We start from the raw sequence: 17,666 nt of genomic DNA on the forward strand, positions 1-17,666 counted from the left end.
CTCTGCCTTTCTGATATTTTTCTTGGCCTGCCACTTCTGGGCTTAACAAGAACTGTCCCTGTGCTCTTCCATTTCCTTACTATGTTCCTCACAGTGGAAACTGACAGGTTAAATCTCTGAGACAACGTTTTGTATCCTTCCCCTGAACAACTATGTTGAACAATCTTTGTTTTCAGATCATTTGAGAGCGGGCTGTCCATGCTCGGCGACCATCAAACTTAACTGAACTTGAATTGTTTTGTAGAAAGAAATGGTCCAAAATACCTTCATCCAGGATCCAGGAACTGATTAAAAGCTACAGGAAGCGACTAGAGGCTGTTATCTTTGCAAAAGGAGGATCTACTAAATATTAATGTCACTTTTCTGTTGAGGTGCCCATATTTTTGCACCGGTCAAATTTTGGTTTAATGCATATTGCGCATTTTCTGTTAGTACAATAAACCTCATTTCAATCCTGAAATATTACTGTGTCCATCAGTTATTAGATAGATCAAACTGAAATGGCTGCTGCAAACACCAAAATATTTAGAACAAAAAATGATTAAGATTAATAGGGGTGCCCAAACTTTTTCATAGGACTGTAGTGTCCTATCTACAGGTTATAGAGGAGCAGATTGTATATAGTGTCCTATCTACAGGTTATAGAGGAGCAGATTGTATATAGTGTCCTATCTACAGGTTATAGAGGAGCAGATTGTATATAGTGTCCTATCTACTGGTTATAGAGCAGCAGATTGTATATAGTGTCCTATCTACAGGTTATAGAGCAGATTGTATATAGTGTCCTATCTATAGGTTATAGAGCAGATTGTATATAGTGTCCTATCTACAGGTTATAGAGCAGATTGTATATAGTGTCCTATCTACAGGTTATAGAGGAGCAGATTGTATATAGTGTCCTATCTACAGGATATAGAGGGGCAGATTGTATATAGTGTCCTATCTACAGGTTATAGAGCAGATTGTATATAGTGTCCTATCTACAGGTTATAGAGGAGCAGATTGTATATAGTGTCCTATCTACAGGTTATAGAGCAGATTGTATATAGTGTCCTATCTACAGGTTATAGAGGAGCAGATTGTATATAGTGTCCTATCTACAGGTTATACAGGAGCAGATTGTATATAGTGTCCTATCTACAGGTTATAGAGGAGCAGATTGTATATAGTGTCCTATCTACAGGTTATAGAGCAGATTGTATATAGTGTCCTATCTACAGGTTATACAGCAGATTGTATATAGTGTCCTATCTACAGGTTATAGAGGAGCAGATTGTATATAGTGTCCTATCTACAGGTTATACAGCAGATTGTATATAGTGTCCTATCTACAGGTTATAGAGGAGCAGATTGTATATAGTGTCCTATCTACAGGTTATAGAGGAGCAGATTGTATATAGTGTCCTATCTACAGGTTATAGAGGAGCAGATTGTATATAGTGTCCTATCTACAGGTTATAGAGGAGCAGATTGTATATAGTGTCCTATCTACAGGTTATAGAGCAGATTGTATATAGTGTCCTATCTACAGGTTATAGAGGAGCAGATTGTATATAGTGTCCTATCTACAGGTTATAGAGGAGCAGATTGTATATAGTGTCCTATCTACAGGTTATAGAGGAGCAGATTGTATATAGTGTCCTATCTACAGGTTATAGAGGAGCAGATTGTATATAGTGTCCTATCTACAGGTTATAGAGCAGATTGTATATAGTGTCCTATCTACAGGATATAGAGGGGCAGATTGTATATAGTGTCCTATCTACAGGTTATAGAGCAGATTGTATATAGTGTCCTATCTACAGGTTATAGAGGAGCAGATTGTATATAGTGTCCGATCTACAGGTTATAGAGGAGCAGATTGTATATAGTGTCCTATCTACAGGTTATAGAGCAGATTGTATATAGTGTCCTATCTACAGGTTATAGAGGAGCAGATTGTATATAGTGTCCTATCTACAGGTTATAGAGGGGCAGATTGTATATAGTGTCCTATCTACAGGTTATAGAGCAGATTGTATATAGTGTCCTATCTACAGGTTATAGAGGAGCAGATTGTATATAGTGTCCTATCTACAGGTTATAGAGGGGCAGATTGTATATAGTGTCCTATCTACAGGTTATAGAGGAGCAGATTGTATATAGTGTCCTATCTACAGGTTATAGAGGGGCAGATTGTATATAGTGTCCTATCTACAGGTTATAGAGGAGCAGATTGTATATAGTGTCCTATCTACAGGTTATAGAGGGGCAGATTGTATATAGTGTCCTATCTACAGGTTATAGAGGAGCAGATTGTATATAGTGTCCTATCTACAGGTTATAGAGGAGCAGATTGTATATAGTGTCCTATCTATAGTGTGTCTGCTGCTTCTCCTGACTCTCTCTCTTGTGCCTTCCCCAGACTCACGTTTATGATCTCATTGACATTTTTGCGCCTCCACAACCTGTTGCTTCAAACATCTGGGATTCCCAGGTTTCCAGTTCTCATCCATCAGCAGACTCGGGCTCTTTCTTTCCAGCCTGGAGACCAACATGTAAGTATCAGCAGATAGTAGAAGCCCAGGAAGTGCGTGATATATATCTATAATACATAGTGTATGACACTGTCAGGGCTCCTAGGACTATATATCTATAATACATAGTGTATGACACTGTCAGGGCTCCTAGGACTATATATATCTATAATACATAGTGTATGACACTGTCAGGGCTCCTAGGACTATATATATCTATAATACATAGTGTATGACACTGTCAGGACTCCTAGGACTATATATATCTATAATACATAGTGTATGACACTGTCAGGCTCCTAGGACTATATATATCTATAATACATAGTGTATGACACTGTCAGGGCTCCTAGGACTATACACTCACCGGCCACTTTATTAGGTACACCATGCTAGTAACGGGTTGGACCCCCTTTTGCCTTCAGAACTGCCTCAATTCTTCGTGGCATAGATTCAACAAGGTGCTGGAAGCATTCCTCAGAGATTTTGGTCCATATTGACATGATGACATCACACAGTTGCCGCAGATTTGTCGGCTGCACATCCATGATGCGAATCTCCCGTTCCACCACATCCCAAAGATGCTCCTCTATTGGATTGAGATCTGGTGACTGTGGAGGCCATTGGAGTACAGTGAACTCATTGTCATGTTCAAGAAACCAGTCTGAGATGATTCCAGCTTTATGACATGGCATTGCATTATCCTGCTGAAAGTAGCCATCAGATGTTGGGTACATTGTGCTCATAAAGGGATGGACATGGTCAGCAACAATACTCAGGTAGGCTTTGGCGTTGCAACGATGCTCAATTGGTACCAAGGGGCCCAAAGAGTGCCAAGAAAATATTCCCCACACCATGACACCACCACCACCAGCCTGAACCGTTACCGATACAAGGCAGGATGGATCCATGCTTTCATGTTGTTGACGCCAAATTCTGACCCTACCATCCGAATGTTGCAGCAGAAATCGAGACTCATCAGACCAGGCAACGTTTTTCCAATCTTCAATTGTCCAATTTCGATGAGCTTGTGCAAATTGTAGCCTCAGTTTCCTGTTCTTAGCTGAAAGGAGTGGCACCCGGTGTGGTCTTCTGCTGCTGTAGCCCATCTGCCTCAAAGTTGGACGTACTGTGCGGCGTTCAGAGATGCTCTTCTGGCTACCTTGGTTGTAACGGGTGGCTATTTGAGTCACTGTTGCCTTTCTATCAGCTCAAACCAGTCTGGCCATTCTCCTCTGACCTCTGGCATCAACAACGCATTTCCGCCCACAGAACTGCCGCTCACTGGATGTTTTTTCTTTTTCGGACCATTCTCTGTAAACCCTAGAGATGGTTGTGCGTGAAAATCCCAGTAGATCAGCAGTTTCTGAAATACTCAGACCAGCCCTTCTGGCACCAACAACCATGCCACGTTCAAAGGCACTCAAATCACCTTTCTCCCCCCCATACTGATGCTCGGTTTGAACTGCAGGAGATTGTCTTGACCATGTCTACATGCCTAAATGCACTGAGTTGCCGCCATGTGATTGGCTGATTAGAAATTAAGTGTTAACGAGCAGTTGGACAGGTGTACCTAATAAAGTGGCCGGTGAGTGTATATATCTATAATACATAGTGTATGACACTGTCAGGGCTCCTAGGACTATATATATCTATAATACATAGTGTATGACACTGTCAGGGCTCCTAGGACTATATATATATATATATAATACATAGTGTATGACACTGTCAGGACTCCTAGGACTATATATATATATATATATATATATATATATAATACATAGTGTATGACACTGTCAGGGCTCCTAGGACTATATATAATACATAGTATATGACACTGTCAGGGCTCCTAGGACTATATATAATACATAGTGTATGACACTGTCAGGACTCCTAGGACTATATATATCTATAATACATAGTGTATGACACTGTCAGGGCTCCTAGGACTATATATATATATATATATATATATATATATATATATATATATATATATATATAAAATACATAGTGTATGACACTGTCAGTGCTCCTAGGACTATATATATATATATAATACATAGTGTATGACACTGTCAGGACTCCTAGGACTATATATATCTATAATACATAGTGTATGACACTGTCAGGGCTCCTAGGACTATATATAATACATAGTATATGACACTGTCAGGACTCCTAGGACTATATATATATCTATAATACATAGTGTATGACACTGTCAGGACTCCTAGGACTATATATATCTATAATACATAGTGTGTGACACTGTCAGGGCTCCTAGGACTATATATATATCTATAATACATAGTGTATGACACTGTCAGGGCTCCTAGGACTATATATAATACATAGTGTATGACACTGTCAGGGCTCCTAGGACTATATATATATCTATAATACATAGTGTATGACACTGTCAGGGCTCCTAGGACTATATATAATACATAGTGTATGACACTGTCAGGGCTCCTAGGACTATATATAATACATAGTATATGACACTGTCAGGGCTCCTAGGACTATATATAATACATAGTGTATGACACTGTCAGCAGTCACTTATATACGGCCTCTCCTCTCTCCTATAGTTCTGGTTCATCCATCTCTTTGTTCTCTCCTTTCAGATCAGAATTCGGGTGTTGTCGCCCCCTTGCCTTGGGATTCGGTTCCTCAGAGTCCTCAGCTAAAATCAGAAAACACAAGTCAGAGTATAATATTTGGCTCCGATGACCCCACAGGCTGGCAGGAGCCCCAAGTTGTGAAGAGCCCCCCATCAGATCCCTGGGAAGGCGGTAAAGCTAGTGAGTATACATATATACACATATATACACATATATACACACATGTACATATATACCAGCTGTCTAGTGCCGGATCATGTTATATCTGTCGGTTCTATAAGAGCTGACACCTCTCCGGACTTGGCCCCGCCCCCATCTCTAATTGTGCACATCCCCTTTAAGTAATCACTAAATAATAATCATTAATAAAGAATAAAATCTACAATAACAAAGTACAAACCGATGAGAAATAAGTGACAAGTGTAAGAATTAGTGATTCATTAGCTGGACTTGTAGTTTGTTGCTTTGGCTTGTGCCATAATTCCAGACTCGATAGATCCAGTAGAAATGGCCTGTTGTTTTCTCATAGACACAGCGCCACCTCTGTCTGTAGGCTGCCCCTGGTATTGCAGCTCCTCCTCATTCAAGTGACAGATTATTACATAGGGGAGAGATAACACAGACTGTGGAAGGTCTATAGGGACGAATGTCATTTCTTGTGCGGTGTCCCCCCCCCTCCCAGGTCCTGATGGCGCCTCCTACGATATCTTCACCGCGTGTCCCCCAACTGCAGACAAAGAGGTCAAAGCCCCAACGAGTCTGAAGGCAGAGAACTCTTATGGTAAGAAATCCAGGGCTCACCTACACATTGTATAAGGGGCTTTCTATTATGTATCATGTGACAGTATGATGACAGCTGCTACACATATACATACATATAGACACACACATATACACATACTCACACATATACATACATATAGACACACAAATCAAATCAAATCAAAAATGCTTTATTGGCACGTCCGAATAGGTATTTGGCATTGCCAAAGCTAGTAAAGTGGGTGGGTGGGGGGGGAGTTGGGTTGGGTGGGTGGTGGGTGGGTGGTGGGTATGGGGGGGGGGGTTCGGTTATAACAGTCCATGGAGTCTCATCTTCCTCTTCGTTGGTGACTGCTATATGGGGAGGTGGGGGTGGGTGGGGGTGGGTGGGGCGGGTGTATTGGGATAAATATAACAGTCCATGGAGTCTCATCTTCCTCTTGTTTGGTGACAGCTGGACACGTATTGGGCAGCGATCTCCACAGTGGCCTCTTCTTCTCCCAGTAGGATGTAGAGTTTCCTCTTCTCCCAGTCTGGGATGTGGGCAGAGAGTCTTTGGTAGTAGACGGCCCTCATAGCTGAGTATTTGGTGCAGTGTAGCAGGAAGTGGGTCTGGTCTTCTAGGGCCCCCTGGTCACAGTGCTGGCACAGTCTCTTCTCCCGTGGCTTGTACGTCTGTCTGTATCGCCCCGTCTCTATCTCTAGGTTGTGGGCGCTCAGTCTGTATCGGCTCAGGGTCTGTCTGTGCTTGGGGTGGCGTATTCTCTCCAGGTAGGTGGCCATGGTGTAGTCCCTTTGTAGGGATTGGTACACATTGGTGAGTTTCTTGGAGTTATTTATTTCGTTTCTCCATTCTTCAATGTACCGCTCTCTGTTTGCCTCTGTGGTCGCCTTTATTTCGGCCTTGGTTATCATCTGTTGGTGTTTTTGGTTTGGTGGTTGGCTGTTGTTTGGTTGGTGAGTGTCTGGTTTGCTCAGGTGGCTTAGCCATGCTTGGTGGTGGTAGGAGTCAGGCTTGCTCCCCTGGATGTGTGCCTGGAAAGCTAGCGCCCTCTTCTGTATGGTGAGCCATAGGGGGAGTCTGCCTAGCTCTGCCCTGCAGGCTATGTTGGTGGTGTTGCGATGGACATGGAGCAGGTATTTGCAGAACTCCAGGTGGAAGTTCTCTGTTGGGCTGGAATCCCACCTTGACTGGTCTGGGTAGGTGGCTGGGCCCCAAACCTCACTGCCATAGAGAAGGATCGGGGAGATGACAGCGTCAAGTATCTTCAGCCAGACCCTCACCGGTGGTTTGAGGTGGTACAGTTGTCTTCTGATGGCGTAGAAGGTTCTGCAGGCTTTTGCTTTCAGGGTTTCTATTGCTGCTTTGAAGCTTCCTGATTGGCTGAGCTCCAGCCCCAGGTCGGTGTAGCTGTTGGTTTTCTCCAGTGTGGAGCCGTTCAGTGTGAATTGTGGGGTGGTGGAGGCTTTATTGTGGCCCTTCTTCTGGAATACCATGACTTTGGTCTTCTTCTGGTTGATGGGTAGGGCCCATGTGGTGCTGAATTTTTCCAGCACTGACAGGTTTTCTTGGAGGTCTTTCTCGGTGGGGGCCAGGAGTAGGAGGTCATCGGCGTATAGCAGGAACTTCACCTCTCGATTGTTCAGGGTGAGGCCTGGGGTTGGTGAGGCCTCCAGGGCTGTAGCCAGTTCATTGATATAGATGTTGAAGAGCGTTGGGCTCAGGCTACAGCCTTGTCTGACCTCTCGGGCCTGTTGGAAGTATGCTGTCCTTTTCCCATTCACCTTCACACTGCACTGGTTTCCGGTGTAGGAGCTCTTGATGACGTCGTACGTTCTTCCTCCTATTCCACTCTCTAGGAGTTTTAGGAGTAGGCCTGGGTGCCATACTGAATCAAACGCCTTCTTAAAGTCCACGATGCAGGCGAATATCTTGCCTCTTCTGGTGTTGTGGACGTGCGTCTTGATGAGGCTGTGCAGGGTGTAGATATGGTCTGTGGTGCGGTGGTTTGGCATGAACCCTGCTTGGCTCTTGCTGAGGACCCCGTGTTGTGTGAGGAAGGTGAGGATTCTGTTATTGATGATGCTGTTGAACAGTTTCCCCAGCTATGTGCTGCTGACGCAGATCCCTCTGTAGTTGTTGGGGTCATATTGGTCCCCATTCTTGTAGATGGGGGTTATGAGGCCTTTGTTCCAGTCTTCGGGGAAGTGTCCAGCATTGAGCACGAGGGTGAATAGCTTTGCCAGTGCCGCGTGTATTGCTGGAGGGCTGTATTTGATCATCTCTGGTAGGATGCCGTCAGGGCCACTGGCCTTTTTGCCTTTCAGCAGGACAATTCTTTCCTGTATATCTTTTATGGTGATTGGCGAGTCCAGAGGGTTCTGGAAGTCTTTGATGACTTTCTCCATGTCCCTCAGTTTGGTGATTATCTGTTGCTGTTCTGGAGTTAGTTCTTCTACTGGGATGTTTTTGTAGAGACCTCTGAAGTAGTTGAGCCAGATATTGCCATTTTGGATGTGGAGAGAGTTGTTCTTGGGCTTTGTGCCCATGTGGTGCCAGGTCTCCCAGAATGAGCTGTCCTGGAGGGAGTCCTCTAGTTGCTGTATTTTGTGGGAGAGGTATCTCTGTTTCTTCTCTCTGAGGGTGCCCTTGTATTGCTTGCATAGATTGCTGTAGGCTTCCCTCACCTCCTTGTTGTTGGGGTCCCTGTGTTTTTGGTTGGAGGCTGTTCTTAGGGTATGGCGTAGTGCTTTGCAGTCGCTGTCGAACCATTTGTGGGACTGTTTGTTGGTTTGTCTTATGGGTTTGGTTGGTTTCAGGCCTGCTAGTTCTGCTGTGGTCTGTAGGATGTACTTGAGATCCTTCACAGCTCTGGTGACTCCCTGTTGGTCTGGCTGATAGGTGTTTGTATGGAAGTTTGTGAGCAGTGTCTTGATTTCGGGTCGGTTGGTTGCGTTGGTATATTCTATGGCCTGGTGGTTGGCCCATGTGAAATGTCTTGGTAGGTTGTAGAGGCCGGACTGTTGGGGCTCATGTGCGGGTGTTTTGTTCCTGGTTCTCATGTATAGTAGGATCTGGTTGTGGTCTGATAGATGGGAGTCAGGTGCGATTGTGAAGTCTTCAAAGTCTGACAGGTCTGCGTCTGTAATGGCATAGTCCACCACGCTGTTGCCCACTTGAGAGTTTAGTGTGAAGCGTCCTCTGGGATCGCCTGTGGTACGTCCGTTTATTATGTACAGTCCTAGGCTTCGGCACATGTTCAGCAGTTGTCTCCCACTCTTGTTGACAATTCTGTCTTGGCTGTTTCTTCTTGTCTGTGTGGGTTCTGGGTGGTGGATCTCACTACCGTGCGTATGTGGGTTGTCGTCAGGAGGCAGGTAGTCTATCTCTGTGCCTGTCCTTGCATTCAGGTCTCCGCATATTAGTACTCTGCCTTTGGGTTGGAAGTGGACAGCTTCCCTTTGTAGGACCTCGTAAGTGTCGGGGTGGTGGTAGGGGGACCCTGGTGGGGGCATATATACTGCACAGAGATAGATGTCCTGCTGGCCGCTGAGGATGGAGCTGCTTATTTTTATCCATATGTGATTAGTTCCACGTTTGGTAGCTTTTACGTGTTCTTTGAGCTCCTCCTTGTACCATATTAGTATGCCTCCTGAGTGGCGGCCATGTTTGGTGGTCTTATTTTTCTGGGCGGGCACTGAGAATTCCTTGTAGCCCATGGGTGTTAGGGACTCGTCATCTGCTCGGGTCCATGTCTCTAGGAGGATTTGGATGTCTATGTTTTTTAGTCTGTCTATGAAGTCTGGATCTTTTGGGTTAGATCTATAGGCTGAGGCGTTCAGCCCTTGTATGTTCCAACTACTGATAGTTAGTGATTTCATCTTCGGTGTGTAAACCTTGTAATGAGCTGTCCTGCAGAGGACGGGCTGGGTTCTTGGTTGGTTGCAGTGTGGCCAGGTATTGGTTTATGTGCATTGCTGTTGTGGCCATTGTAGTGACCGCATGCTCTATTCTCTTTATTGTCTCTATGTCGGTGCTCTGGGTTGCTCTGGTTGGCTTTTTCTTAATAGGTGGCATCTTTGGGGGGTTCTGTCTTGGATATTGGCGGTTGTCGGGTATTATTTCCATGGTTCTTTGTCTTGTTTGTTGTCTAGGCCCGGGGGCTCTGTTGAGCACTAAGTCTTTGAATTCCTTCGCTAGGAGGCTGACGCCATGTTTATTGAGGTGTTTGTCATCATATAGGTGACGCTTATCTATGGAGGGGTGTTGTGCCAGGGTGATGCCTGATGTTTGTCTGATTCTGGTCGCCAGCTCTTTGTTGATCCCCATGATGGTAGCTTCAGAGATGTCTTCTCGTGGGAGCAGAGATGACAGGATGATACTACTGTCTGGGAACTGTTGCTTTGCTTTCTCTGCTAGTTGGACCAGTTGGCCCGCTGTCTGTTGGGGCTGGTCAGTGAGATCTTCTGTGCCTGTGTGTATGACAATGTGTTTCGGGGTAGTGAAGAAAGGCTTGCAAATGACGGTATTGGCTTTTTCAATGGTTGGGCTGTGGATTTTCTTGACTCTTTGCCATGGGAAGAGCTTTCTTGTATTAATGTACTTGCCATTGGAGTCTATGATCAGGACTATATCTGGGTTTGAGGTTCTCGTTGTTTGGGTTCTCTCTGGTTCTATGTCTGGGGTGATGGGCATTTCTGGACTTTCTTGTGATGTTTGAGGCATTTCTGGCTTATTGATACCTTGATCAGAGTCTGTTGTGTTTTCCTCCCCCTCTTCCTTAGATCTTATCTCTTGTGTCTGTAGTTTCAGGCCTGATAACTCTTCCTTTAGATCTGTGATTTCTTGTAGGCACTGCGTCATTTTATCCCACAGCTTGACATTCTCTTGCTGGCAGGCTGCTGTCTCTTTTCTCAGATTTGTGTTTTCCTGGATAAGTTTGTGAATGGCTTTTGTGTCGCCATTTGTGCTGGACAGTTCGTTGACATTACAGTTTCTGTTATAATTGTGTTTGTAGATAGTAAAATCTCTCTCCAGCCGGGATACAGTCTCTGTGAGGGACTCTACTGAGAGGTGTGAGGAGTCGGGGGAGGGCTTGCTGGCTTGTGTCTGTGTACTGGCAGTGTTGGGGGATGTCATGGGTAATTCACCTGAGTCAGTGGGTGGTCCTGTGTCTGTGCCCCTTTTTAGTTGTGCCTGATTCTTGATTTCTGGGAATTTTTCTATATATTGGTGAAGCCTATCTTCTCTTCCTTGAATCATTAAAGTCCCATTATTAAAAATGGTTGTTGTGAGAATCACTTCGCCGGCCCCTTGTGGGCTTTTTATTCTGATTGTTATTTTGCCTGTATCCGCCTCTTCTGTTGTTGTACTCTTGTAGCAGTCACATATTGCATGTTGCCAGTCTCTTATGTAATCGGTGTGCATAATGAGGTTAGTATACACATACTCACACATATACATACACATACACACACACACGTATACATATACAGGACCTGTTGTATGACAGCCGTGACCTCTAATATTTTTGTATTACAGACTTGGACCTCTTCGGAGATGTCTTACCTTCTTCTTCACCATCTGCAGACAGTCAGGAGGTAAAACCTGGAGCTTCGGTCCCCGATGAGGACGCCCGGCCCTGCAGTAACACACCCGAGTTATTTCTGGAACCCGCCGCCCGCTCGCTTGTAAATCTGGACAGCCTTGTGTCCTATGGAGATGGGATGAAGAACAAGAACCCCTTCTTTTCTGGTGAGTAGTATATACTATACTGTGTATGTATATACTATGTATACCTCCTATACTATGTATATACTATGTATACCTCCTATACTGTGTATGTATATACTATGTATACCTCCTATACTATGTATATACTATGTATACCTCCTATACTGTGTATGTATATACTATGTATACCTCCTATACTGTGTATGTATATACTATGTATACCTCCTATACTATGTATATACTATGTATACCTCCTATACTGTGTATGTATATACTATGTATACCTCCTATACTGTGTATGTATATACTATGTATACCTCCTATACTATGTATATACTATGTATACCTCCTATACTGTGTATGTATATACTATGTATACCTCCTATACTATGTATATACTATGTATACCTCCTATACTGTGTATGTATATACTATGTATACCTCCTATACTGCGTATGTATATACTATGTATACCTCCTATACTGTGTATGTATATACTATGTATACCTCCTATACTGTGTATGTATATACTATGTATACCTCCTATACTGTGTATGTATATACTATGTATACCTCCTATACTGCATATGTATATACTATGTATACCTCCTATACTATGTATATACTATGTATACCTCCTATACTGTGTATGTATATACTATGTATACCTCCTATACTATGTATATACTATGTATACCTCCTATACTGTGTATGTATATACTATGTATACCTCCTATACTGTGTATGTATATACTATGTATACCTCCTATACTATGTATATACTATGTATACCTCCTATACTGTGTATGTATATACTATGTATACCTCCTATACTGTGTATGTATATACTATGTATACCTCCTATACTGCGTATGTATATACTATGTATACCTCCTATACTGTGTATGTATATACTATGTATACCTCCTATACTGTGTATATACTATGTATACCTCCTATACTGTGTATGTATATACTATGTATACCTCCTATACTGTGTATGTATATACTATGTATACCTCCTATACTGTGTATGTATATACTATGTATACCTCCTATACTATGTATATACTATGTATACCTCCTATACTGTGTATGTATATACTATGTATACCTCCTATACTGTGTATGTATATACTATGTATACCTCCTATACTGTGTATGTATATACTATGTATACCTCCTATACTGCGTATGTATATACTATGTATACCTCCTATACTGCGTATGTATATACTATGTATACCTCCTATACTGCGTATGTATATACTATGTATACCTCCTATACTGCGTATGTATATACTATGTATACCTCCTATACTGCGTATGTATATACTATGTATACCTCCTATACTGCGTATGTATATACTATGTATACCTCCTATACTGCGTATGTATATACTATGTATACCTCCTATACTGCGTATGTATATACTATGTATACCTCCTATACTATGTATATACTATGTATACCTCCTATACTGCGTATGTATATACTATGTATACCTCCTATACTGCGTATGTATATACTATGTATACCTCCTATACTGCGTATGTATATACTATGTATACCTCCTATACTGCGTATGTATATACTATGTATACCTCCTATACTGCGTATGTATATACTATGTATACCTCCTATACTGCGTATGTATATACTATGTATACCTCCTATACTGTGTATGTATATACTATGTATACCTCCTATACTATGTATATACTATGTATACCTCCTATACTGTGTATGTATATACTATGTATACCTCCTATACTGCATATGTATATACTATGTATACCTCCTATACTGTGTATGTATATACTATGTATACCTCCTATACTGCATATGTATATACTATGTATACCTCCTATACTATGTATATACTATGTATACCTCCTATACTGTGTATGTATATACTATGTATACCTCCTATACTATGTATATACTATGTATACCTCCTATACTGTGTATGTATATACTATGTATACCTCCTATACTGTGTATGTATATACTATGTATACCTCCTATACTATGTATATACTATGTATACCTCCTATACTGTGTATGTATATACTATGTATACCTCCTATACTGTGTATGTATATACTATGTATACCTCCTATACTGCGTATGTATATACTATGTATACCTCCTATACTGTGTATGTATATACTATGTATACCTCCTATACTGTGTATATACTATGTATACCTCCTATACTGTGTATGTATATACTATGTATACCTCCTATACTGTGTATGTATATACTATGTATACCTCCTATACTGCGTATGTATATACTATGTATACCTCCTATACTGTGTATGTATATACTATGTATACCTCCTATACTGCGTATGTATATACTATGTATACCTCCTATACTGTGTATGTATATACTATGTATACCTCCTATACTGTGTATGTATATACTATGTATACCTCCTATACTGTGTATGTATATACTATGTATACCTCCTATACTGTGTATGTATATACTATGTATACCTCCTATACTGTGTATATACTATGTATACCTCCTATACTGTGTATGTATATACTATGTATACCTCCTATACTGTGTATGTATATACTATGTATACCTCCTATACTGCGTATGTATATACTATGTATACCTCCTATACTGCGTATGTATATACTATGTATACCTCCTATACTGCATATGTATATACTATGTATACCTCCTATACTGCATATGTATATACTATGTATACCTCCTATACTGCGTATGTATATACTATGTATACCTCCTATACTGCGTATGTATATACTATGTATACCTCCTATACTGCGTATGTATATACTATGTATACCTCCTATACTGCGTATGTATATACTATGTATACCTCCTATACTGCGTATGTATATACTATGTATACCTCCTATACTGCGTATGTATATACTATGTATACCTCCTATACTGTGTATGTATATACTATGTATACCTCCTATACTGTGTATGTATATACTATGTATACCTCCTATACTGTGTATGTATATACTATGTATACCTCCTATACTGCGTATGTATATACTATGTATACCTCCTATACTGTGTATGTATATACTATGTATACCTCCTATACTGTGTATGTATATACTATGTATACCTCCTATACTGTGTATGTATATACTATGTATACCTCCTATACTGCGTATGTATATACTATGTATACCTCCTATACTGCGTATGTATATACTATGTATACCTCCTATACTGCGTATGTATATACTATGTATACCTCCTATACTGCGTATGTATATACTATGTATACCTCCTATACTGTGTATGTATATACTATGTATACCTCCTATACTGCGTATGTATATACTATGTATACCTCCTATACTATGTATATACTATGTATACCTCCTATACTGCGTATGTATATACTATGTATACCTCCTATACTGCGTATGTATATACTATGTATACCTCCTATACTGCGTATGTATATACTATGTATACCTCCTATACTGCGTATGTATATACTATGTATACCTCCTATACTGCGTATGTATATACTATGTATACCTCCTATACTGCGTATGTATATACTATGTATACCTCCTATACTGTGTATGTATATACTATGTATACCTCCTATACTATGTATATACTATGTATACCTCCTATACTGTGTATGTATATACTATGTATACCTCCTATACTGCGTATGTATATACTATGTATACCTCCTATACTGCGTATGTATATACTATGTATACCTCCTATACTGCGTATGTATATACTATGTATACCTCCTATACTGCGTATGTATATACTATGTATACCTCCTATACTGCGTATGTATATACTATGTATACCTCCTATACTGCGTATGTATATACTATGTATACCTCCTATACTGCGTATGTATATACTATGTATACCTCCTATACTGCGTATGTATATACTATGTATACCTCCTATACTGTGTATGTATATACTATGTATACCTCCTATACTATGTATATACTATGTATACCTCCTATACTGCGTATGTATATACTATGTATACCTCCTATACTGCGTATGTATATACTATGTATACCTCCTATACTGTGTATGTATATACTATGTATACCTCCTATACTGCGTATGTATATACTATGTATACCTCCTATACTGCGTATGTATATACTATGTATACCTCCTATACTGTGTATTTATATACTATGTATACCTCCTATACTATGTATATACTATGTATACCTCCTATACTGCGTATGTATATACTATGTATACCTCCTATACTGTGTATGTATATACTATGTATACCTCCTATACTATGTATATACTATGTATACCTCCTATACTGCGTATGTATATACTATGTATACCTCCTATACTGTGTATGTATATACTATGTATACCTCCTATACTGTGTATGTATATACTATGTATACCTCCTATACTGCGTATGTATATACTATGTATACCTCCTATACTGCGTATGTATATACTATGTATACCTCCTATACTGTGTATTTATATACTATGTATACCTCCTATACTGTGTATGTATATACTATGTATACCTCCTATACTGTGTATGTATATACTATGTATACCTCCTATACTGCGTATGTATATACTATGTATACCTCCTATACTGCGTATGTATATACTATGTATACCTCCTATACTGCGTATGTATATACTATGTATACCTCCTATACTGCGTATGTATATACTATGTATACCTCCTATACTGCGTATGTATATACTATGTATACCTCCTATACTGCGTATGTATATACTATGTATACCTCCTATACTGTGTATGTATATACTATGTATACCTCCTATACTGCGTATGTATATACTATGTATACCTCCTATACTGTGTATGTATATACTATGTATACCTCCTATACTATGTATATACTATGTATACCTCCTATACTATGTATGTATATACTATGTATACCTCCTATACTATGTATATACTATGTATACCTCCTATACTGTGTATGTATATACTATGTATACCTCCTATACTATGTATATACTATGTATACCTCCTATACTGCGTATGTATATACTATGTATACCTCCTATACTGTGTATGTATATACTATGTATACCTCCTATACTGTGTATGTATATACTATGTATACCTCCTATACTGTGTATGTATATACTATGTATACCTCCATATGCCGCCATCTTCCTTTACATTGACATGATGTATTTTTCGATGTTCCTTTAGGTCTGCGAGAACCGTCACCCACCAACCCATTCCAATATGGAGACCAGAAACCCTCCCTCAACCAGATCCGCGCCTCTTCTCCAATGCCGATGCAGAGTGCCGGCTTGTTACCCATTAACTCATTGGATGCCGGAGTCACTACCTTAAGGACGGTCTCCCCCGTGCCCGGTATGGCGGTGCCATCCACCATGCCGCTTCCCCTGCCACTTCAGCAGAGTTTCCCCCCTGTCGCCAGCCTTTACCCCTCTCTGAATTTCCAGTACGCACCAGTGATCCCAGTCAGCCAAGTTCCAGTAGCTTTGCCGCAGCCATTACTGCCTCAGGCGGCGCCGGCCGCTAACAACCCCTTCCTGTGACCCCGCTGGGGCCGGCTCGGATACGCTGCAATCCTTCTGTATTATTATTACCCGATATTTGATGGCCGGCGTTGCGAGGTGAATTATTTAGGACGTTGCGGCGCATCGGCGTCTAATGAGCGATAATTATGTATCTGGGACACGGCTAAGTGGAAGGAAATCATTAGCGAGGAGGAGATTTAGGGGAACAATACTCGCCTGTCACCTCCTGGTTATTACCGGCTTCATTACCAGAATTGCTGAATCACAGCGGCGCGGACCGGACCGCGCCGTACATCACACCAGTTCTCCGCTACACGCCGCTGCTTGAGAACGTCTTCGCACCCGACACCTCGTCTTAGCTTATTTGTCTTTATAAAACTTCAGTGTGAAGGTGTTTGTAGAAGGAACGTCCAAGAAAGGCAGAGACGTTGCAGATGAAGCCGTGCAG

The 17,666-nt window shown here is 41.1% G+C and overlaps 1 protein-coding gene across 1 annotated transcript in view; it reads left to right on the forward strand.

Moving 5' to 3' along the window:
- The window catches only part of EPN3 (epsin 3), a 75,878-nt gene extending 58,642 nt beyond the window's left edge, over nt 1-17,236 (forward strand). The window contains exons 5-9 of the mRNA XM_075261797.1: nt 2,405-2,537; nt 5,150-5,326; nt 5,829-5,927; nt 11,451-11,663; nt 16,881-17,236. Coding sequence (XP_075117898.1) covers nt 2,405-2,537; nt 5,150-5,326; nt 5,829-5,927; nt 11,451-11,663; nt 16,881-17,236 — 978 coding nt within the window. The remainder of the gene's footprint in view (nt 1-2,404; nt 2,538-5,149; nt 5,327-5,828; nt 5,928-11,450; nt 11,664-16,880) is intronic.
- The last annotated feature ends 430 nt before the right edge of the window (nt 17,237-17,666 follow it).

The sequence above is a fragment of the Leptodactylus fuscus genome, unplaced genomic scaffold, assembly GCF_031893055.1.
Source record: "Leptodactylus fuscus isolate aLepFus1 unplaced genomic scaffold, aLepFus1.hap2 HAP2_SCAFFOLD_40, whole genome shotgun sequence".
Taxonomy (NCBI): Eukaryota; Metazoa; Chordata; class Amphibia; order Anura; family Leptodactylidae; genus Leptodactylus; species Leptodactylus fuscus.